The 22,778-nt window shown below is 42.2% G+C and overlaps 1 protein-coding gene across 1 annotated transcript; it reads right to left on the reverse strand.

The window, feature by feature from the left end:
- Nucleotides 1–159: 159 nt before the first annotated feature.
- LOC129444362 (uncharacterized) lies at nucleotides 160–22,339 on the reverse strand. Its single transcript, XM_073866340.1, has 20 exons — nucleotides 22,209–22,339; nucleotides 20,534–20,749; nucleotides 17,038–17,319; nucleotides 16,371–16,490; nucleotides 13,814–14,230; nucleotides 12,429–12,546; nucleotides 11,549–11,698; nucleotides 10,833–11,379; nucleotides 8,550–8,701; nucleotides 8,290–8,476; nucleotides 7,822–7,991; nucleotides 7,207–7,319; nucleotides 6,788–6,904; nucleotides 6,440–6,643; nucleotides 6,148–6,280; nucleotides 5,208–5,360; nucleotides 4,923–5,012; nucleotides 4,419–4,690; nucleotides 2,177–2,470; nucleotides 160–950 (listed from the first exon to the last, which is right to left on the reverse strand). Exons 2-20 carry the CDS (start codon nucleotides 20,726–20,728, stop codon nucleotides 483–485), a joined length of 4,182 nt encoding a protein of 1,393 aa, XP_073722441.1. The 5' UTR covers nucleotides 20,729–20,749; nucleotides 22,209–22,339; the 3' UTR covers nucleotides 160–482.
- Nucleotides 22,340–22,778: the final 439 nt, after the last annotated feature.

Consider the following 22,778-nt stretch of genomic DNA (forward strand, 5'->3'; position numbering starts at 1 on the left):
GAGAAAAGCGCTATATAAATGTAAGGTATTATTATTATTATTATTAAAAAAAAAAAAAAATATATATATATATATATATATATATATATATATATATATATATATATATATATATATATATATATATATATATATATATATGACAAGCAGACGTTAAAGTACCTGAACATTATATTTATTAATCATTGTTATCAAATTTTTATTCTACTCATTCGACTCTACATAGCCTACTGTACATTATTTTTATTTCATTCATACATATTCATTAGGAAAAAACAGAGTTGCTCATCTTCTGAATGACCCCCCACAAAAAGAGTGATTATTGTACATATTAGATGCATGGGTAACATTTCAAACACAGAATAACAGTGCTCTTACATCTAAGCGTGACATACAGACAGTTTGTAAGAAAAAACATATACAGTATGTTTAATCAGCATGCTTAACTTGATATTGTATCCAGTATGGCCCTAAGTTTCCCTTTACCACATAAAGAAAACAACTAAGATGAAAAGCAAAATATACTTAGAGAATGACACAAAACCTCCGCTAGATGTGGCGGCCACTGAGGGCTTTACTGTAGTGTTTGTGGCAGGCATTAGAGTGGTATTTGTGGTAGGTATTGCTGTGGTGGTGGTATTTACAGATATCTTCTTAATAGAAGTGAAACATTTACCCACATTTCCCACCCCATCAACAGCCACTACCTGCACCTCTGGAGAACAGCAGGAAGCATTGTAGAAAGCTACGCTCACATTAGTGCCATCCTCACTCATTAGTTGACTTGTACTGAGAGAGCCGTTGCCGATGTTTATGAACACTTTGGCTATGCCTGTACCATTACCATCCGTCAGGTTTGCAGAAAGTTCCCATGATGCATTGCTGCACACCACAGGGCAGTCAGCTTTAATGCTCACTATTTCACACACAGGTTTAGAGACATCAGTTATCTGTCGCAAAACAAGAATAATTGAAGTGAATAAGTGTGTAGCAGTTGTGTTTGTTATGGTTTTAAAAAAATGACATTTGTTTTTAAAAAAAAATAGGTAATGTCAGAAGATACAGAATTAAAAATCTCACATAAAAACAACTTCAAGTCATGTGGGTTTCACCAACAAGGATTAAATTAAGAGTTTAGCGATAATCTAGGATTTGTTGATCCCAGTTTAATTTTAATTCAATATGTGTTGCACCCCTATTTAAACAACAATTAACAAATCTTGGATTAAAACTTCAACCTTGGTTAAAACCTTGATCTGCAATTTTATTTTGTTTGCCATGATGAATTTTCCTGTGTAATTAAACAGCAACAATGTTGACGTTGTCATTAAAAAGAGAATTACAGTTTTTGTATTGCTTTGACCTGGTTAAAAAAACTAGGATCCACTCAGTTTTTATCATCACTATCTTAGCAGAGCAGAAGACATGTTGACATGGATGTCATTAAAGCAGCCCAAACTCCATTGTTTTAGCTATGGTAACCAAAAAGAAACCATCTATTCCTAACTATTATACACAACCTAGATCAGTATAAAATCACTAAATATGAATTGTCATTATCTTAGACAGTGGCATTCCCACACTCTTGCCTTGTCAATGAGTGGTCTGGGGTACACCCTCGTATGATGATGCTGTTCCTCCCAGCATATTCCCCATTTTTTAATTCCATAGAGCAGGGTTCCCCAAATCTTACCCTGGAGGCTACGTTTACACGTACATGGTTATTTTGAAAAACAGAGAAATTTACCTTCGTTTGCGCCTCTAGTTTACACGTAAACGTAGCTTTTACCTCTGAAACAGATTCTTTCTAAAAACTCCGGCCAAATAAAAAGTGGATATTTTGAAAACCTTCCTTTGCAAGCTTGCATGTAAACTAAGACAAACGGATGTTTAAAGTTATGGAACAACAGAAGTAAAGATAATATTTTACTGTAAAATTAAACCTGGATCAAAATGACAAATTAAATTTAATCCTGATTATTTTTAAACAAGATTTAAAGTTTGGTGCAACAGAATTATTAAATAAGCCTTGATTTAAACCAGATTTAAGCCTAATCCTTTTGGTGCAATCCACTCAAAGTGATGTGGGTTGTACTAAGTGATTTAATTTAAAATTCTTGTGTATCTACAGTAGCAGCTGTAATTGACAACTGTTGATTGTTATTCTTGTTTTTACCTCAGCCATGACAGTGAGTCGCAGTGTCACATAATTCAGGTCAGTGGATCCTGGAGCTTGTGCTTCAATGATGAGAGTGACATCAGTCCCAGACACTGTGTTGAAGGGAGGGGTTAGCGTTGCAGTTCCCTGAATGCTTCCTCCTTCCTCCACACTCAGGGAACTGGGGACAGAGACGTTGAAACCACGGTCATTCCTGGCACGTATGGTGTAGATGCCTGCACTTCCATTACTGGTTAATGTAAAGTTGACATTCAGAGGGATTCCAGCCTGTAAAGTGCTTTGTGATTCGGCCTGATAAAGGAAAGAATGTATTCTGTAAGTATCATGCTGTTAAGTAACTGATTTCACATTGTTTTAGAAGTTTCAGATAATCTTTTCCTGTAGCAAACTCAGCAAGTATATTTAGGGTATATTTACACAACAACAGTCTTAAAAACGGAAAAGTTCAACAAAAAGATTTAGTTTGGATGTACAATGATGTAGATTTACTACTACAAAACTCCATTCACACAGCACTTTGATCCTGGAAAATTTTCGTAAAAATTGGCAGAGAGCATGCTGTGTGAACACAAACATGTCCAGTAGATGTTCTGGGATTGCTCCTGTAAAGGAGACCCAGTAACATTGCCGTCACATTTACGGAATGCTTCTTGTGTGAACAAAAGGAAGAAAAAATGCCTTAAGAGGATCGCACACAGGCCGCGCAGCTCAGCACCGCACAGCACCGCGTTGAGTCTCGTCTAGGACAACTCGAAGGTATCGTAAACCAGAAGTGCACATTAAATAGCTTCGTCAGATAGCGTCTACTTCAAAATGCAAAATATACGTTAGCAGCCAAAGTTAATCGTTAATGATTTGGGGCAAATATGATGTTATTTAATGTTAAACTATGTGAGTGGCGCTGTGTGGCGCGACAGGGATTTGAGCAACTTCCCGAGTCACAGCTGGGCAGCGCGGACAGGCGCCACCGGTGTGCGTATACTCATAGAAAACAATGTGTTCGATTTTTTTAGAACGGCGCTGCGCGGCGCCGAGCTGTGCGGCGCCGAGCTGCGCAGCCGGTGTGCGATCCCCTTTCATTGCAACAAGAAGTTAATGTTCAGCTCTTAGACACAGGAGATTTAAATGCAGATCAACATTCATGATGAGAAATATCTGTAAAATGGACTAAAGCAGAGATCAGGGAGCTCCTCACTATCCGTGCTCAAGCGGAGATCATTCACCAGCATAATAGAACAGAGTGTCACTTGCTCAATGATCTTATCATAAACAAAATGCACATGCGTGGTCCTCGAGGGTAAAATCACAGGTAATAAGTAAACTTTAGACCAGGGGCCACAAACTCAAACTGGCTCAAACTCTGCACTGCATACATACTGTAGTCTACTTTAATCTTTGCTCGTTTCTCCTCATCTTTCCTCTTTTCATAACCCGAGCACCTTTTTTCCTCATCCGTAGTTTATTATGTGTTGCATTACATCTTCCGCTTGCACTCCTTATGAGGTGTCGCCAACAGAAGCTGTGACTTGAATAAACCCCATCGCAACTCTTCTCTGAGTAACATCTAAGTAACATCTGAGTAACCCAGAGTTACAGATCTTCTCTGTAAAAACACTCCCTGCAACGGGTCGGGTACCCGCATAAAAGTGTCTAAAAGGGGTGGATTATGACATTCCTAAAATTCATGGGTGGAGATGCTGGTGGATAATTAACTCTGTGTGGGCGAGTAGTAGCGCAATTTAAATATGTGCAATATTTGGACAAATCCTGGACTCATTTCCATGTGTTTTCTGTAATCTCTGTTTAAAAAGAGCTCAAGTGATCGTAAATTATAAAGCGGCAACATTTTGTAAACTTTGTTGGAGAAGCATTAATAATGTGGTATCTCGAGTAGCACAGTCCTGTTGGCCACAATTGTTGTTATGGTATGCCTGTAGACTGACCACGAAATCTGCATGCACATTATGTTTCCATTTTTTGTTAAAGATTTGCATTTTCATTGTTTGCACTGAAACAATAATGGCATCATTTTAGAAAAATGTTCACTTTGAACCCCGTTTCCAAAATTTCACATTTTCAGTAAACCAGAACATCATTGTGTGTAAACAAACAGCCAAAATGCATACAAAAATTTCCTGTTTTTGGTTGAAAGTGTGTAAACGGTTCCTAAATTTCTTGTTTGTCAACTGTGCATGTGACTTTACAGCAAATTTACAACAAATATTGTCTTTAAGCTTACCGTGATTTTTATGCTAGAGGCTCTTTGTTGAGTGGATGACTGTCTCTGGAATAGGCCAAGAGAGGATCGAGTTATGCCATTCAACAGACCTTTCAGTTGGACTACAAATGGCCATTCTGGGATTCTTTGTAAGTGTATCAGGTAGTCTGATCCACCCAATGATTGAATGGTTCCATTAACAGTATTCGACCCTGAAGCTTCAACTAGAAGTACGTCAGTCACTGTGATCAATTCACCTCCAGTCACAGAAAGAAACAAGGTGCCATTTCCACCTGTGATGACAAAAACAAAACATTTTCAAATACATTTTTACATCAGTCATGGTTTATTTATATGACATTACATTTTTAAATGCTTTTCAGGTTACATGAATTGATAAACGTACAGTATGCACAATCTGAAACTGTATAATAGTCACAGATAAACTCTGTACTTTTTAAATTAAATTTGACTTTTAGTAATAAGAAATTTTATATTTGGCAAAGATGTTAGTGAGATCATTACCACTGATAGGGCGATTTTCTTTTGGCACAAAGTCCCCTTGAAGTCCTTCAGATCCCAAAAAGTTAAAGAGAAAATCAAAAGAACTCTGACCTGTGTTGAAGTGTATAATGCAGATAAATAATGTGTCACATACTGATGAACAGGCAATAATATATTTAATTTGGGAAAAATTAATTTACAGCACTTAAAAAGCAATATTATAGCTGAAACTAATTCAAATTACATCTACAAACAAAACCGGAATCTCAAAAAAAAAAAAAAAAAAAAAAACGGAATCTCTCTTACCAATGATTTTAATGGTGTAGGAGCTTGCAGAGTTAATACTGATGCTCCATACCCCAGTCTGATTCTCTGAGTTGAGTTGAATTCTCCATAGATTCCCCACAGTCTGAATGCTACTTAGAGGACCATCTTTCACTGATCCTGACTGAGATACACCTGAAAGAGACAACAGGCACAATTCAACTCTTTGATACATGCCGCATGGTTTACACTTTAAATTAGCGTGAGAGCGCAATTCAAAAATGTACTGACAATGTGCACGTTGAAGAACACAGGCACAGCATTTCATTTCCGTAACAATTAGGGCTGTGCAAAAAATCGCCTGCGATTCTCATGCGCGTGTCAACAGTAAAGCCCATTCCGTGAATAGCGATCGGCTGCTTTCAGATGGAGTGGCATTTACTACACAGAACCGTAGTTCCCAGAGAACCTAGGCAAAATCGCATAGATTATCGAAGTTTTTGCTCGATTATGAGCGCGATATTGCCTAGCTTCTCTGGGAACTATGGCTCTGTGTAGTAAATCTCCATCTAAAAGCAACTGATGGCAATTTACTACTAATCAAGGAACCGGCTTTACTGATGAAACACACATGGGAATCGCAGGCGGTTTTAAACACAGCCCTAGTAACATCCACAGCAATTTAAGACATGCTTTCTTGGGAATTAAATAATGGCACAAATACCAGTAATTTGAAAAGCGCAAACCTTAGTTAACCACAAAGCAAGAATCAAATACTTTCCTCCCATAAAGTTGGCATCTAAATGGTAAACTCCTACAATGTATTCAAGAAGGTCATGCACAAAAATTAAAAATGTCCACTCACTTTTAACGTTAATTCTACACTGCTGAATTTTTAAGGAATGATTTTCTTTAGTAGTAATATTCTTAATAATGTGCAGTTAGTGTCATATTGTCAATATATACGATATGTCTAGCTCACCTGTTGGGTTGTAGAGGGTAAAGACTGGAGAGACCCCTGTGATATACAGAGTCACATTGGACAGAGATGAATCCAACACAAAAGAAAAGTTTTCTGCCTTGGCTGGATTTCTCACTACCTGAAGGACAGTCACCTTAAAAAAAAGATATGTAGGTATAAATCATATTAATGGGTCCTACATTTTTATATAATGTACATTACAATGTTTAAAGTTTATAATTTAAACCTAGATTTTTCATAATAACATATATGTACATATGTATTTATACATACTGTGATTATTTTAACATACCAGAGCAGATGCTGATGAATCAGTAATGACTGCTGTGGCCTGAGACAGTGTACTCTTAGTGACCTCTATTGCCTGTCCACCAGAAACATCTGCCAAGTCTCTGTACAGCTGTACTTGTGGTTGAGACATTCTTGTTAAGGAACGCTGAGATTGTGAGTCTCTTTTTTTGCGGAATGAAAAGGCTTTTGTCAGCAGAAAATTGACCTGGGTTTAGGGGCACACAAAGAAAAGAGTGAAACAGAGATGAAAAAATACAGAAAGAAACATAGATGAGACAAAAGTGCTTCATCAACAGTTGATGTAACAAATAGGGCAGTGGTAATGGATGAATGAACTGCCGGCACTTACTCTTGACTTGGTGTTTTCTATCATGGCTCGAATTGTGCTTTCTAATTCAAAGTCTTTGGCTCCAGCATCAGTAAACACATAAATGTCTGAAGATGGAGGAGCTCCGCCCAGTGCCAGCTGAAGAAGCAAAACATTGATTAAAACATTTTAGCATTCCTAACTCTAGGACTTCATAACACATTATTTTAAAGTTCATTATTAGGCAGTTTGAATGCAATCCTATGCTTTCACATTGAGCGCCATAAAACAATGTGAGATGCAGTGAGGTGCTGGAATAAAGGTGGGTTAAAGCAACCAAGCAGTTGGGTCATTTTAACCCAGCAGTATGTCCAATAGTGACCCACCCAACCCAGAGTTACAACAACCCAGCACTTTTTAGAGTTTATATACAGTACATAGACACACGTTGAAATTCCCACCTGGAGTCCCGATAAGCACATTTCTGGTTCATCTCCTCCATCATTAGCTTTGAGCAAACTGATTGCTTCTTTGAAAAGCTCTGCATTCCGAGTCCTTATTAGTGGTCCGAAATCTGTAGACATCAAACAGTATCTCATGAAAGTTTTACAATATCTTCTCAAGTGATATTACTACAGAAATAAAATTTGGATATACTTTGGAGTAGTCACAGGCATGTTAGCATTTATGCTTATATCAGACCTGTGATGATCTGTGCAATTATAGAATAAGTATTTAGTGTATTGGAGAGCAAACCAAGTTTCACACAAAAAAAATACAAGTATATAGCCGAATTATTGTTACAACACAAAATCTTTACTAGTGAATATTAGTACTAGTGAACTCTTAACAGTTTATGGAGCCCACTTTGATTTGACAGCAAAAATTTTGAAATGTAACACTTTTAAATAATTTTAGGAGTTTAATAGAAATATTATATTATATCATAACTGTGATAACTTCAACACAATGTGAACTTTACGTGTACATTTACACAAAACATGACTAGACACCACCGCCACACATTTTTGAAGTAGTCATGTCATGTCATATATAAAATAGTATAACAGCTCTACCTGGGTCATTAAATGGAACTAGGATATATTCTGACGGTTTCTCTGCTGATGCTATCCTGCTGTCAATAATGTTAAAGGACACTCTCTTTGCCTCTTCGATCTCATCAGACATACTGCCTGTGGTGTCAATAACAAAAGCCAGAACTGACGTCTTGTTCATCCCCACCAACCTGAGAGACATTAAGTAGGAAATCAATTACTTTACACACTTTTTTGTAAAAAAAAAAAAACGGATCAAATGTAATTTGCAAAGGTGAGAAAACATTTTGTCTTTTACAATTGATATAAGTTTATTTTGAATATTTTTGTTATAGGCTCTTAATTCTAAATTATTTTTAAATGTAAAATCATTGAATCGTTGTAAATATGTCTTGCACATTTATTTGTGTATTTGCTGTCCAAGCTTAACCTTAAAAAAATCATTATGGTTTATTAAAAAATTAACGTCTTTGAATAAGGGTCCCATACTGAAGAAAGGCCTGGTTGCCTTTGGCCAGTCGAATGTCTTCCAGCAATTCCATGGTAGCACTGATGGCCAGATTTGCAGCACGCTGGTGATAGATGCCATGACTTGAGGTGATCTCATCTTTATTGATACCTCCAGTAGGTTCTTTAAAACTGGTCTTGTCATCTTTGCCACCGTGGCTACACTTGCCTGAAAAGAAATAAAAGATTAAGCCTCTAAGCTCTAAAACCATACTACTGTATTGGAGGAAACACTTTCTTACCGTCAGGTTTGGATGAGGAAAACACACCGAAATATCCTGAGGTTAGGAGGTTCTTCTCTTTTAATTCTGGTACAATATTATCAGTGCAATTATCTCCGTTGCAGTTTCTGCATGTTCTTGTGTTGATACCTAGACATGTGTTTGTTTTGTAATAAACAAAATGAAAACAAAGTGAAAAATTATTGAGATGTCACCTTAATAATTTAATTTAAAAGATGTACAATAATAATTGTTGACAGCTTTTGTGGTACATTGTCAATTATGTTAAAGTCCCCCTGTGGTCCGAGCTGTGCGATTGAGTAGAGGCGGGGACTAATTTGCATATTCAGTGATCCATGTAAACTTAATGAGGCAAGGCTGTAGAGTTACAATCAAGCAATTTTAAAGCATGAACAAATTACTGTCACAGAAAAAAACCTTTAAATATGCTATTATAATGCTCATAGATGAGTTTTAAGTGATAAAATTATTACATGCAAAGAGAACACTTTTGTGCACAAAGAACACAAAATGAACGATTTTAATCAACAAATTTGTTCTGCTCCTAAAGTGTTCTCTTTGCTTTATAATATTATTATTGAACTACTGATGAAACATGAACCTTTTAGCCAATGTCTTTCATTCTTATCTGGGGAAAGAATTGTGAAACTAACTAAAGTCAATGGGACCGTCACAAGCCTCACGGTTTTCATAAAAATATCTAAAAATGTGTTCTACAGACAATCTAAGCACTTTGTGGTTTAGAACGTCACAGGCATAAGTGATTTACCATAAAATTATTATTGAACTATCACTTTAAGCCGGGTGTTTTACATGCAGGGTCATATATTTTTCCATGATTACACAGGGGTCAGTGCTCAGCGTAGAACATTCAACTAGCGCAATATAAAAATGGTCTTTTTAAAATTTGTTTAATTTCTCTTATTATTTTACAGCTCTCTAGAATGCTCATATCTGACTAGAAAGGTTGCGCCATTTTGTCATTCCCAGAAAACAACCACCTGTAACTGATAACACCACCTCATTCAGGTAGTACAAGTCATCTTGATAGGTGCAGTTTAAAATATTTTTTTTTATTTACAAATAAAATTATATAAATATGCACAATAGTTAACATATATAACATATATTTAGAAACGAATATTTTTGTGTCCTCTTATTTACATGTTACAAACAGCCATGTAATAAGTGGGATAATATCCTGGTCGGTTGTTATCGCGAATAAACCATGGCAGGATTTATGTAAGGAATAATTGATGACAGGCCGTTGAATTATTCAAAAACATGTGGTAATGCACTACGGGTGTGCATTATTTTCGAATAATTCAAAGGACCGGAGTAAATTATACAATGGTTACCACAGAAATTGCTAAGACATTGCTCTGGTGGTTATTTTAAGGCATTTGACAGTTAAGTGTGCGTTTTACAGAATAAAATCAACACCCATGGAACATTTCTCAACCAATCAGAATAAAGCATTCGACAGGCCCATGGTATAATCTGTGATAACAACCAGCTTCCCTTTCAGTCGGTCACTACGACGTCACGTCGTGACCGACGAATTGGGAACTCGCATAGAGAGACCAATCAGCTTCGCTTGTATGTAAAAGAGCCAATGAATGTTGGCATGCAGTATTTGCATAATGCTGGCTCCACCCCGCCTGGTGGGTATAAATGCCAGCAGCAGACTGCATTCAGTAGCTTTTCGATTCGGAGCCATCAGCTGTGTACTGCTGAATCAGAAGTAACTTGTATGTTATTTAGTAGGAACCTGTGCGTGGTAGTTGGCGTGACAGCGCTACAGCGGCTTCCACTGCCTACGTTCATTTTGAGTTTAAAACCAGAGCGTGTGGTTACTGTTCCCCTGTGTGCTTCATCTTCCATCTGCACTAAAAGAGTAGTTTCCTCACAAAAAGAGCTGCACAGTGATTTGTGTCTTTTTAAAGACTACATTTCTCTGTGCTCCACGGGCGGTTTCGCGTCTTTTTAAAGATGGCGTTCTGTCCGTGTGCTGCTGGATGCGGTCGATATATGGGACCGTCGGATGGTCACGATCGCTGCCTCTCGTGTCTGGGTGTTACACACGCTGAGGCAGCGTTCGTGGATGGTTCATGTTCCGATTGCGGGAAGATGACCATCTCGGAGCTGAAGACTAGGCTGTCTTATATCCTGGGTAAGACGCCCCCCGTCCCGCTGCCTCGTTCGGTGTCGACGAGCTCCGGGCTGCCACGGGTGACAGTGGGAGTGCTCCCCGCAGGGAACCAACCCTCCGGGTTCTCTCACTCTTCAGCTCCGCTGCCAGCTGAGAGTTCGGAGGGAGGTAGTGGACCGAGTGTACCACACCTATCCTTCAGCTCTTCCGATGAGGGTGGGCAGTCACTTTCGGATGCCGGCTCAGACCCGCTGCCGCCGTCGGGGCTTGTAGCGCAAACCGAGTCAGATCCGGAGATGGCTGCCATGCTCGCTCGGGCGGCTGAGACGGTCGGCTTGGATTGGACTCCACCTCCACCACCTGAACCGTCTCGCCTCGACGATTGGTTTCTCGGGGCGGCTCGCGCTGGTCCATCCCGTTCCGCCCCGGTTCCTTTATTTCCCAAGGTGCATGAGGAGCTTACGAGGTTGTGGACGACTCCTTTCGCCTCCCGTAACCGGCCTTGTAAGCCTTCCCCCCTTACCACTCTCGACGGCGGGACCGCCAAGGGGTACACGGCTATTCCAACCATGGAGCGGTCGGTTGCGATGCAATTGTGTCCAGCCACTGCTGCCTCGTGGAGGGATAAGCCGTCCCTGCCCTCGCAAGCTTGTAAGTACTCGTCCGCTTTGACGGGAGCTGCTTACAGGGCCTGTGGGGAAGCGGCCTCAGCCCTGCACGCCATGGCGCTGCTCCAGGTCCATCAGGCTAAGGCACTGAAGGACCTGCACGAGGGTGGTCACGACCAGACAGCCCTTAAAGAACTGCGTGCGGCTACCGACCTGGCGCTACGGGCGACCAAGGTCACCGCACAGGCTGTTGGGCATGCGATGTCCACCATGGTGGTCCAGGAGCACCATCTCTGGCTGTGCCTGGCTGATATGAGCGAGGCGGACAAGACACGGTTCTTGAACGCCCCCATATCCCAGGCCGGCCTCTTCGGTGATGCGGTCGAAAGCTTCGCCCAGCAGTTATCGGCTGCACAGAAGCAGACTGAGGCGATCCGTCACATCCTGCCTCGGCGTCAGCCTGCTGCTACCATCCCTGCACCGGTGGCAGCGCCTCAGCCTGCTTCCCGCCGAGGGCGTCCACCGGCGGCTGCCTCCGGTCCCGCGCCGCCCCAGCAGCGACCTAAGCGGCGTCGTGGATCCGGTCGTCGGCAGGGCGCCACGCCCATCCAGGCTCCCGCGAATCCCGGTAGGAAACATAAGGGTAAGCGGCCCTGAGACGGACCACCTGGAGATGGGAGGACTGCTCTTGGGGAGACGGTGACCGCACCGCTCCCTCCCCCGGAGGAGGGCCGGGTGGAGAATCTTTTGTTACAGTTTGTTTCAGCCGGCACCCACAACTTCACCAAAAGAGCAATTTCCTATTCCTTCTCCAGGTTATCAGAGAGTGATGAGCATGCTGGGTGGCCCTCTGGAGCCAAACCGCCCGCTCATTCCTCCTTCGCCAGCGGACGTGCACGGGCATCCTCGCTGCCCCGCTGTCCAACAGCGGAGCCGGCTGAGTGTTCCCATACGCTCGCCTGTCCCCTCACGGGCGCCTACACAGCGCACCACTGTGGGCATCTCGGCTTCGCTTGGCTGCCCCACTGTGGGTACGTCTGTAGTGCCTCTAGTCCCGCTTGTACGGTACCTGGAAGCCTGGTCAGAGCTCCTCAGCCCGTCGCGGTGGCTTCTGCGCACCATCAGACTCGGCTACGCGATCCAGTTCGCCCGGCGTCCCCCCAAGTTTGCGGGCGTCCTCTTCACCACTGTGAAAGATGTAGATGCCCACGTCTTGCGTGCGGAGATCGCTGTCCTTCTGGCGAAGGACGCGATAGAGCCGGTCCCTCCAGCCGACATGAGGTCGGGGTTTTACAGCCCCTACTTCATAGTACCCAAGAAAGGCGGTGGGTTACGACCGATCCTCGACCTGCGTACTTTGAATCGTGCACTTCACAAACTGTCGTTTAAAATGTTAACGCAGAAACGCATTTTTCTATGCATCCGTCCAGGGGATTGGTTTGCAGCCATCGACCTGAAGGACGCGTACTTTCATGTCTCGATACTCCCCCGACACAGGCCTTTTCTCCGCTTTGCGTTCGAGGGGCGAGCATATCAGTACAAAGTCCTGCCCTTCGGGCTCTCCCTGTCCCCCCGTGTCTTCACAAAGGTCGCGGAGGGTGCCCTCGTTCCCCTCAGGGAACATAGCATTCGCATCCTTGCTTACCTCGACGACTGGCTCATAGTAGCACAGACTCGAGAGCAGCTTTGCGAACACAGGGACATGGTGCTCAGGCATCTTGCCCCCTTGGGTCTTCTGGTCAACTGGGAAAAGAGCAAACTCTGCCCCACGCAGAGGATCTCTTATCTCGGTATGATTTTGGATTCGGTCGAACTTACGGCACGTCTCACAGAGGAACGTGTTCAGTCAATGCTCAGGTGCTTGAGTTCGTTAGATCACAAGACAGCAGTCCCCCTGAAAGTGTTTCAGAGGCTCCTGGGGCATATGGCAGTGGCAGCGGCTGTGACACCGCTCGGACTGCTCCATATGAGACCGCTTCAGCATTGGCTGCTTGGCCGAATTCCTAAATGGCCGTGGCGCAGCGGCACACACCGGGTGCAAGTCACACCAGCGTGCCGTCGCACCCTTCGCCTGTGGTCAGACCCTTCCTTTCTCCGGGCAGGCGTGCCCTTGGAACAGGTCTCCAGGCATGCTGTGGTCTTCGGCCACGGGCTGGGGCGCCACCTACAACAGGCGTGCAGTTTCAGGTGTTTGGACGAGGCCCCAACTGCACTGGCATATCAACTGCCTCGAGCTGTGGACGGTGTATCTTGCTCTGGTCCGCCTCAAGAGCGAGTTACAGGGCAAAGATATTTTAGTCCGTACAGACAATACAGCGACCGTTGCCTACATCAACCGTCAGGGTGGTGTACGCTCCCGTCGCATGTCACAGCTTGCCCGCCATCTCCTCTTGTGGAGTCAGAAGCATCTGAGGTCCCTTCGTGCCATTCATATTCCGGGTGTGCTCAATCGTGCGGCCGACGAGCTATCATGAGCGGTGAGCCCCGGAGAGTGGTGACTTCACCCCCGCGTGGTTCAGCTGATTTGGAGACGGTTCGGAGCAGCACAGGTAGACCTGTTTGCGTCTCCAGAAACCTCCCACTGCCAGCTGTTTTATTCCCTGACCGAGGGAACCCTCGGCACGGATGCACTGGCACACAGCTGGCCTCGGGGTCTTCGCAAGTACGCGTTTCCCCCAGTGAGCCTTCTTGCACAAACGTTGTGCAAAGTCAGGGAAGACGAGGAGCGGATCCTCCTCGTGGCCCCATACTGGCACACGAGGACATGGTTTCCAGAGCTGGTGCTTCTCGCGACAGCCCCTCCCTGGCGAATCCCCCTGAGGAAGGATCTTCTTTCTCAGAGAGGCGGCACAATATGGCACCCGCGCCCGGACCTGTGGAATCTCCACGTGTGGTCTTTGGACGGGACGCGGAGGTTTTGACTGGTTTACCCATGCAGGTAGCAAACACTATTGCTTCAGCGCGTGCACCATCTGCTAGACAGGCTTATGCACTGAAGTGGAACCTGTTCGTTGAGTGGTGTTCCTCTCAGCAAGAGAACCCCCAGGATTGCCCGATCGGCGTCGTGCTTTCTTTTTTACAGGACCGGTTGGAGAGGAGGCTGTCCCCCTCCACCATTAAAGTCTATGCTGCGGCAATCTCCGCCTACCATGCCCCTATAGCAGGCAGGTCGGTCAGTCAGCACGACCTGGTCATCAGGTTTCTTAGAGGGGCGAGGAGGTTGAATCCATCCCGTCCTCCCTCCATACCCTCTTGGGATCTGTCCGTGGTGCTAAAGTCTCTCCAGGACGCCCCCTTCGAGCCTCTGCAGTCAGCGCATGTCAAGTTTTTTTCTATGAAAACTTTAACCCTACTCGCATTGGCCTCGATAAAGAGGGTAGGGGACCTGCACGCTTTCTCGGTCGACGAGTCGTGCCTACAGTTCGGGCCTGCTGACTCCAGTGTTACACTGAGACCCAGGCCTGGCTATGTGCCCAAAGTTCCCACCACTCCTTTCAGAGATCAGGTGGTGAGTCTGCAAGCACTGCCCCTGGAGGAGGCAGACCCAGCCTTAGCTTTGCTGTGTCCCGTCCGCGCTTTGCGACTGTACGTGGACCGAACTCGAAGCTTTAGGACCTCAGACCAGCTCTTCGTCTGTTACGGAGGACAGCAGAAGGGAAAAGCTGTCTCCAAGCAGAGGCTGTCACACTGGATAGTGGACACCGTTTCCCTTGCGTATCAATCGCAAGACCTCCCGTGCCCGCTCAGGTTACGGGCGCATGCCACTAGGAGCATAGCGTCTTCCTGGGCGCTGGCGCGTGGTGCCTCGCTGACAGACATTTGCAGGGCTGCGGGCTGGGCGACGCCCAATACCTTCACTAGGTTTTATAGTGTTCGTGTTAAACCGGTTTCCTCCTGTGTACTCACCTCTAATAGGTAGAGACACTGGGAGCCCCAGGTTCAGGTGTCAGCTTGCCTTGCCGGTATGACGTTATATCGGTGCCATAAATCCCAAAGAGATGTTTTGGTAGAGTTTGGTACTTCCTCCAACACCCATGATAATCAGACGTGGCGGAGCGTTTGATGTCAGCTTTGCATCAGATGAATTCTTGAAAACCTGTGTTGAGCTTTGGCGTCCATATGAGCGACCCCTAGACAGGGGATCCCATGTGTGTAATGTCTGTGGAGCTAATTCAATCCCACATTTTTCCCTCAGCAGACTTTAAGTCTGCAGTCTCTGTATAGGTGTAGTCTCATTAGATAGCCACCCCAGAGATTTTTTGATATGCAGAAAGCCCTATGCGGTTATTCCATATCGTAATATGCCGCCTAAGAAACCTTTATGGGATGTGGCTTCCGCAGTGTTCTCTGCTACCGCCAGCGGGAACGCTCCCAGTGGTGCCTAGTGGTTACTGAGTGGGTTGGAACAGCAGTGACCGGCCTCCTCTGCATAGACCCAGGTTTCACTTACGTAAAGGGGTGAAAGGTTAATGCAGGGCACTGGAAGGGACAGCCTTCCGTGGCGTTTTGGTAGGGATTCCCAATTCGTCGGTCACGACGTGACGTCGTAGTGACCGACTGAAAGGGAACGTCTCGGTTACGGATGTAACCCTCGTTCCCTGAAGGAAGGGAACGGAGACGTCACGTCCCGTCGCCACAGCCGCTGTACCATTGCTGAGTCGGCCGGCCTTTAGATGGCTCCTCAGCGAAAAACTACTGAATGCAGTCTGCTGCTGGCATTTATACCCACCTGGCGGGGTGGAGCCAACATTATGCAAATACTGCATGCCAACATTCATTGGCTCTTTTACATACAAGCGAAGCTGATTGGTCTCTCTATGCGAGTTCCCAATTCGTCAGTCACGACGTGACGTCTCCGTTCCCTTCCTTCAGGGAACGAGGGTTACATCCGTAACCGAGACGTTATCAATTATCCATTACATGACACCTAGAAGAAAATTCTGAAACTGAATAAAATAAAAATATTGTATGCAAGTAATTGTTAATTACCCATTTTAACTATGCCATTAAACAACGCTTTGTGTTTAGAACCACAAAGGATTTTTATCTAAAATGTGAAAAAAAAGTGGGAACAATTGTCACTATATCTGCTATGTTGTCAATTATTGCATCCCTGTTGATGAGTTTGCTAAAAGGAACACTTTTATCCAGTTCCACCCAGTTACTGTGACTGTAGAAATCCTGTACATAAAAACACATCCATTATTTATTCGTTTATAGACATGTCTGATTCAAACAGCAGTAAATTCATAGTTATAGATATTTAAGTTATTTAACAACAATAACAACAACAAAAAACTATATAAACAATTTCTATTGCTTACGTATTGTTGTTGTCTGTACTGTGCGTTGAAACCCAGCATTTTTAGAGTTTTGTATCAAATATATTTTATTGATTTTATTAGGACATTGACTGAATTCGTGAGTCTTTTCCCTTTATTAGGAAAGGACAGTGAAGAGTGACTACAGACTTTTTTAGAAGATGAGATCTTTGCATCTACTTAGTAGTTTACAGTAGGCTACTTTAAAAAAAAGTTAAATTTGATAAATACCAATGAAATGACTAAAGTCACATTTGTTGGTATTTCAATTACCAATAACTTGCATGAACTTGCTGAACCTAAACATAAGAGCTTGATTAAAAAAATGCTCATTTACAAGAAAACATTCACTCAGGGTTTTGCATTTGAGCTCTTCATATATTCACACTGGCCTTGTTATACCATACCTGTAAAGTATGACATATTATCCCCAAACGGATGCGAGCGAAAACATAGCTTTCTTCATCTATGTTGGTTTTCACTGATTTCATGCCATCAGTAATAAGCTGCTGTGCTTCCCTGATTTTTTCAGCATCACAGTGCCGTTCAGGATCGATTTGATTTATGTCCACAGCAGCATTAGAATGATAAATACTGACAATAGCTGATTGAAAGCCATGTGTGGAGTGGAGAGAATGCAATTCTGAGCAGGCTTGCTGGACAGCAAATACAGTCAGGGTGTTGTCGATCTGAATATGGAGAGTGAAAACAATTGTAAAAATGCAACTTGCAAATAGAAATATATATTTATAATATTACTAATAAATATAAATTAAATTAATTAAATAAATAAATAAATGACACTTTTATTCAAACAGACTTACTATGCATTACAAGGTATAAATTCTATCAGTAGGTGTGTTCCCTTTTAAAGGGAATCTTAATGCTGTGTCATGCTAATGACATTTTAGGGAGCGCTATGCAGCGTGACGCAAGTGAATATTGTGTCAAACTAGGTCTATATATAGACGCCGGCAGTTGACGTAACGTGTAATGTCGCAACGCAAGACTATAAATAGGCGGAGATAAACAGCTTCTGCTATTTTCAGTAAACACTTGTGTGAATTTGAGATGAGATCAGTTAAAAAAATCTATGAAGAACATGGATAAGAGAAAGGAATTTAGTACGTGTGTTACCCCCGTCCTAGATTTTTAAGCCTACTGACAAGGAAAGCACGAGCTGTGTGTATGTTTGGGTACGGACCACACACACACGCGTTCCTCGAGTGGGAGGCGTGCGTGCACTGTGAGAAAATGCCATTTAAAGTGTTCCGTTCCATGGTTTTGTTTGTCGAGTCAGGCTATCCCTGTAAGCCTCGTGGTTCAACGGGAGCCCGTGGGTCGGCTTCTCCCGTTCCAACTGGGAGTGTTGTGAATTACTCTAGTTCTGAGGATCTAGATGTAATTAGTGTTTATGCAGAAAACACAAATGAGTTTACTGATAATCCCCTGTCTCCATGTTACGAAGAACTATTATGTTGTGACCCGGCTCAATGGTTGATCTCTGAGGAGATATGAATTCTAAAAAACTGACAATTCTTTCTATTGTGGCGTCAGTCAGGTCCGAGGACTGGTTCGTTAGATTTAAAGGCCCCCTATGTCCATAAATCTATCCTCCTGCATCATCGGGAATTTCCCAAGGTTTGCTTTCGGGGGCAAAGCATACCAATATCGGCTCCTGCCGTTCGGCTATTTTTTTCAGCGTGCAAAATGCATGGGTTTAAACCTTGCTCCTCTTAGACTTCAAGGGATCAGAATATTGAATTACACAGACAACTGGCTGGTGTTAGTCCAGTCTCGAGAGATGGCAGTTCGGCATCGAGATGTCATCCTTGGCCATATGAAGCGCCTAGGGCTATGGCTCAATGCCAAAAAGGGCATTTTAACCCCCCAGCAGAAAATATTATGTCTCGGGGTGACTTGGGACTCAGTGAAGATGCAGGCACATATGTCTCCTGCAATCACTGAGTTGATTCTGGCATCAGTGTCTAGCATCAGATAAGGCCAACTTTACACCGTAAAGCACTTTCAGGAGTGTTAGGTCAGATGGCGGCAGCATCCAGTGTTAGGGAGGCCTGAGTTAATGCCCTCTATATAGACTGGCGGACGAGGTTCTCCTTTGCTCTCACTGTTATTTTTTGTCACTCAGACTCAGAGCGATGTACGTCCCCGGAGTCCAGAATGTGAGAGCAGATGCCCTGTTGAAGCAGGGGCTGAGGCTGGGGTAATGGAGTCTCCACCCAGAAGTGGTGATGGAGATCTAAAAAAGGTTTGGTCGAGCCAAAGCCGGCCTATTGGCGTCTCGAGAGATGGCTCTTTGCACATTGTGGTTTTCCCTTTCACATCCAGCCCTGTTGGGTCTGGACGCTATGGCTGAGGCAACGTCTGTAAGTTTTCCACCCAATCGCTTTGCTCCCGGGAGTTCATCAGGAACAAACCAGTCTGATTTTGGTAACCCTGTAATGGCAGGCCCGAACATGGTTCTCGGACCTTCTAGCTCTTCTAGCAGGGCATGATATTCACCTCCCGCCCCAAACTTTGGAAACTATGGGTCTGGCCTCTGAAGGGGACCAATTTGCGCCCAATTTGTACATGTATATAAATTCTATAGCCCTCTCTACCAGAAAAAAATATGGTTTAAAATGGAGAATATTTTAAAAAAAAAGTGTCAAAGATTTAGTTCCAAGCTGCCCAGTGGCTTCAGTTCTGGATTTTTTACAAAACTGTTTTTTCATCCGATTTATATCGATTTACCTCTGCCTTTAACGCCTTTTTGTGGGTTAACAAAATTTTGAATTTTTGAAGAAACCTACCCATATTTGAGAGGTGATGAAAAGAAAACAAATGAAGACAGTATGAAATGTTTGTTTAAAACAGATGGCCTTTTCTTTCATTTTTATATTTTGTATGTTTATATATTTTAAAAAGAACATTTTCTGGAAGGCATTAAACTTTTGTGAAAATCATAAAAAAATGCTGGCGCTGGCTGTCAACTTAAAAAAAAATGCTGGTGGGAAAGAGTTAAAAAGCTCTCTAATTTAACTCTTACTATTAAAAATAAAATTACGACAAATAATGTTGAAAACATTACTGACATACATAAATAACAGTAGTGTGCTGTTTTGTGAACGAAGCCAAATTTGTAAGCTTATTACACAGGAGAAGCTTGTGCCTTCCTGGACATACTCTGGCACTCCTGAGAAGGCGCACCCCTCACTTTAAAAGTCACCTTCTTCCTGATCCCATTTTTCAAACTTTAGTTAATAAAGCTCAAAGTTCATTGCCAGGCGATATATTTTCTTAAACAGTCCTCTTTCAAAGCATACAGCGAATGACCGGTTTGGACCAGCCTCTACTTCCTGGTTGAATGATGTCAATATAAGAATTTTTCACAAGCTACACAATCACAACTCATTACGTATTTCTGAAGGAGGGACTTCATAGAACAAAGAAGACATCAGACAGTTTTTAGGACAGTCAAAGCAGCCGTATAGAGATAAGTAAATTGTTTGAAAAATACAGTGTTTTTTTACACGTGAAACATGAACACATGTTATATTGCGCACTGTAAACACAATCAAAGCTTCAAAAACACAGGAAGAACGGGACCTTTAAAAAACACAGTCCAGCAGACTGTTTTTCTGACAGTGTGCACTCTGCTAGTGATTTTTGGATAATTTATTTCAAAAAATTTAAATAGTGTGCCTTTAAACAATATAAGGGTGAGTATAAATGACTGAATTTTTTTTTCATAAAATTATTTCACAAATTCAGTTGAACATTCAGTCATTACATTAAAAATGGTAAACAAATTTGGCTTGCTGTCAAGCTCCATCCCTGAGTTCTGAAATAATCGAAACCCCTTGCACCTCAATGGCTTACACCCCTAAGTTCTGCTCTTACAGTTAGCTTGAAGTCTTGCCCCTCAGCAATGGCTATGTCACGACACACTTCTGCAGTCTTGCGGAGAATGGCCATCTCAGTGATTTGTCGATGGGTGAGGGAGCCCTTGGAAGTTAAGGGTTTGAAAGCTGTTGCCCAGGGGGGCTGAAAGGCCCCCCTGATGAGAAATACAGCCAATAATATCACCAACATCATGACTGTCCACAAGCACAGGTCCTATGGAAATTTACAGTTAAAACATATAGCATTTTTAGCATGCTGTTTCTAAACATCTACCAAAAAAGCAACTTTACATAAATGTCCACACTGGCTTTGCTGCAAGATTACTGGAGGATTAATTAGTCAACAGAAAGATTCACAAACAGCATTAGGTCACTTAAAGGGAAATTCCGCCTTGAAATGATCCTAGGGTTAATAACAAATGTGTACCGAGTTCGACCGTTCACTGGAGTTTGTTTTCATGCTAGTCTAACGTGACCAGTGTTATTGCTAAACGCAAATTAGCATGTTATGGTAGCCTTCGGGGCATCAGTGCATTAAAAACGAAATCGCTATGTCTATACTACTAATAATGCTCAAAATAACCCCACACTTACACTGTAGCACAATGAGGGTCTCTATATGTAAACCGAAGCATTGAGAACTTTGCAAGTGTACAGGCAGTTTATTAAAAAGAAACATTTACCGTTCACGTCTGGATCACATATCCATGCGGGCGCCATCTTGGGAAAACGGAACTCTCGCGTGAAAGCACAACACCTGTTCAGGGCAACAACGTTTCACGCGAGAGTTTAGTTTTCCCAAGATGGCGCCCACATGGATATGTGATCCAGACGTGAACGGTAAATGTTTCTTTTTAATAAACTGCCTGTACACTTGCAAAGTTCTCAATGCTTCGGTTTACATATAGAGACCCTCATTGTGCTACAGTGTAAGTGTGGGGTTATTTTGAGCATTATTAATAGTATAGACATAGCGATTTCGTTTTTAATGCACTGATGCCCCGAAGGCTACCATAACATGCTAATTTGCATTTAGCAATAACACTGGTCACGTTAGACTAGCATGAAAACAAACTCGAGTGAACGGTCGAACTCGGTACACGTTTGTTATTAACCCTAGGATCATTTCAAGGCGGAATTTCCCTTTAATAGTAATTATTAAAAAAAAAAAACACTTCATCCTTGGTAAATTAAGTAATGTAAACAAGACTTAACTTGATAGAACATCTCAAAAATGGTCTGACACATGCCAAATGTTTCAATTACATTTTTTTAAGGTAAGTGGTTGCAAACAATTTATTTAAGCTACATTTAAACAAAAGTTTTATATTTTACTTTACTTTACTAATGTTTTTTGTTAAATCTAGCATAAATAAATTGATTGCAAGCACTTACCTTAAAAAAAAATGATTAAATTCAATGAATCTTTTTTTCAGTGTATGTGCGTTTGTGTTTGATTCTGTAAAGTCATCTGCCATAATGGTAGCAAACTTTATAGAATGTAACATTTGTAATTTGTATTAAGTAAGAGATATCTTGGTCAAGGCTAAAAAAGTATAATTTTTACTTTTTTATTTTAGGTTTTATTATTCTATTTGAATCATGTAAATAAATCAGATATCATTACAAGGACAAAAATATTTTTTGGCCAATACAATTTGATTATACATTACCTTCTGTCAGATGTTATGTGTAGAAAATCCTAACCTGACTGCACACAATAGCCTCTTTCCCAAACAATATTTATAGGGGATGAAAGTCACAAATCTGGTTATGAGCCTGATGTACAGGAACTGCCTAAATGGAAATTAAAATAGAGTTGTGAATGCATTGGAGTAAATAAGGACTGGTTTTCTTAATTAACATTTTCCTCATGTTAATCATCACACACAGGTCATGTGTCTTTAAAAATGAAATTTGTTACATAAGACTCACTCTGAAAAATAAAGGTGCTTCACAATTCCATAGAAAAAAAACATTTTCTTGTCTAAATGGTTCTTTAAAGCAACTTTAACATCTAATAAAATTTTTTGTTTCACAAATAGTTGATTTATTGTATAGGTGAAAAAAGTTCTTCAGATTATAAAAATGTGTTAAAAAATTGTTTCCTTAAAAAACCTTTAACTAAATTTTTCTTTAGTTCACTTTAAAATGAAAATTCTGTCATCATTTTCTCATCCTCAAATGCAAGTCTGTATTAGTTTCTTTTATGCAACAATGTTATGTTGGCTGAACAAATAATT

This window comes from Misgurnus anguillicaudatus, chromosome 3 (assembly GCF_027580225.2).
Source record: "Misgurnus anguillicaudatus chromosome 3, ASM2758022v2, whole genome shotgun sequence".
In the NCBI taxonomy this organism is placed as follows: domain Eukaryota; kingdom Metazoa; phylum Chordata; class Actinopteri; order Cypriniformes; family Cobitidae; genus Misgurnus; species Misgurnus anguillicaudatus.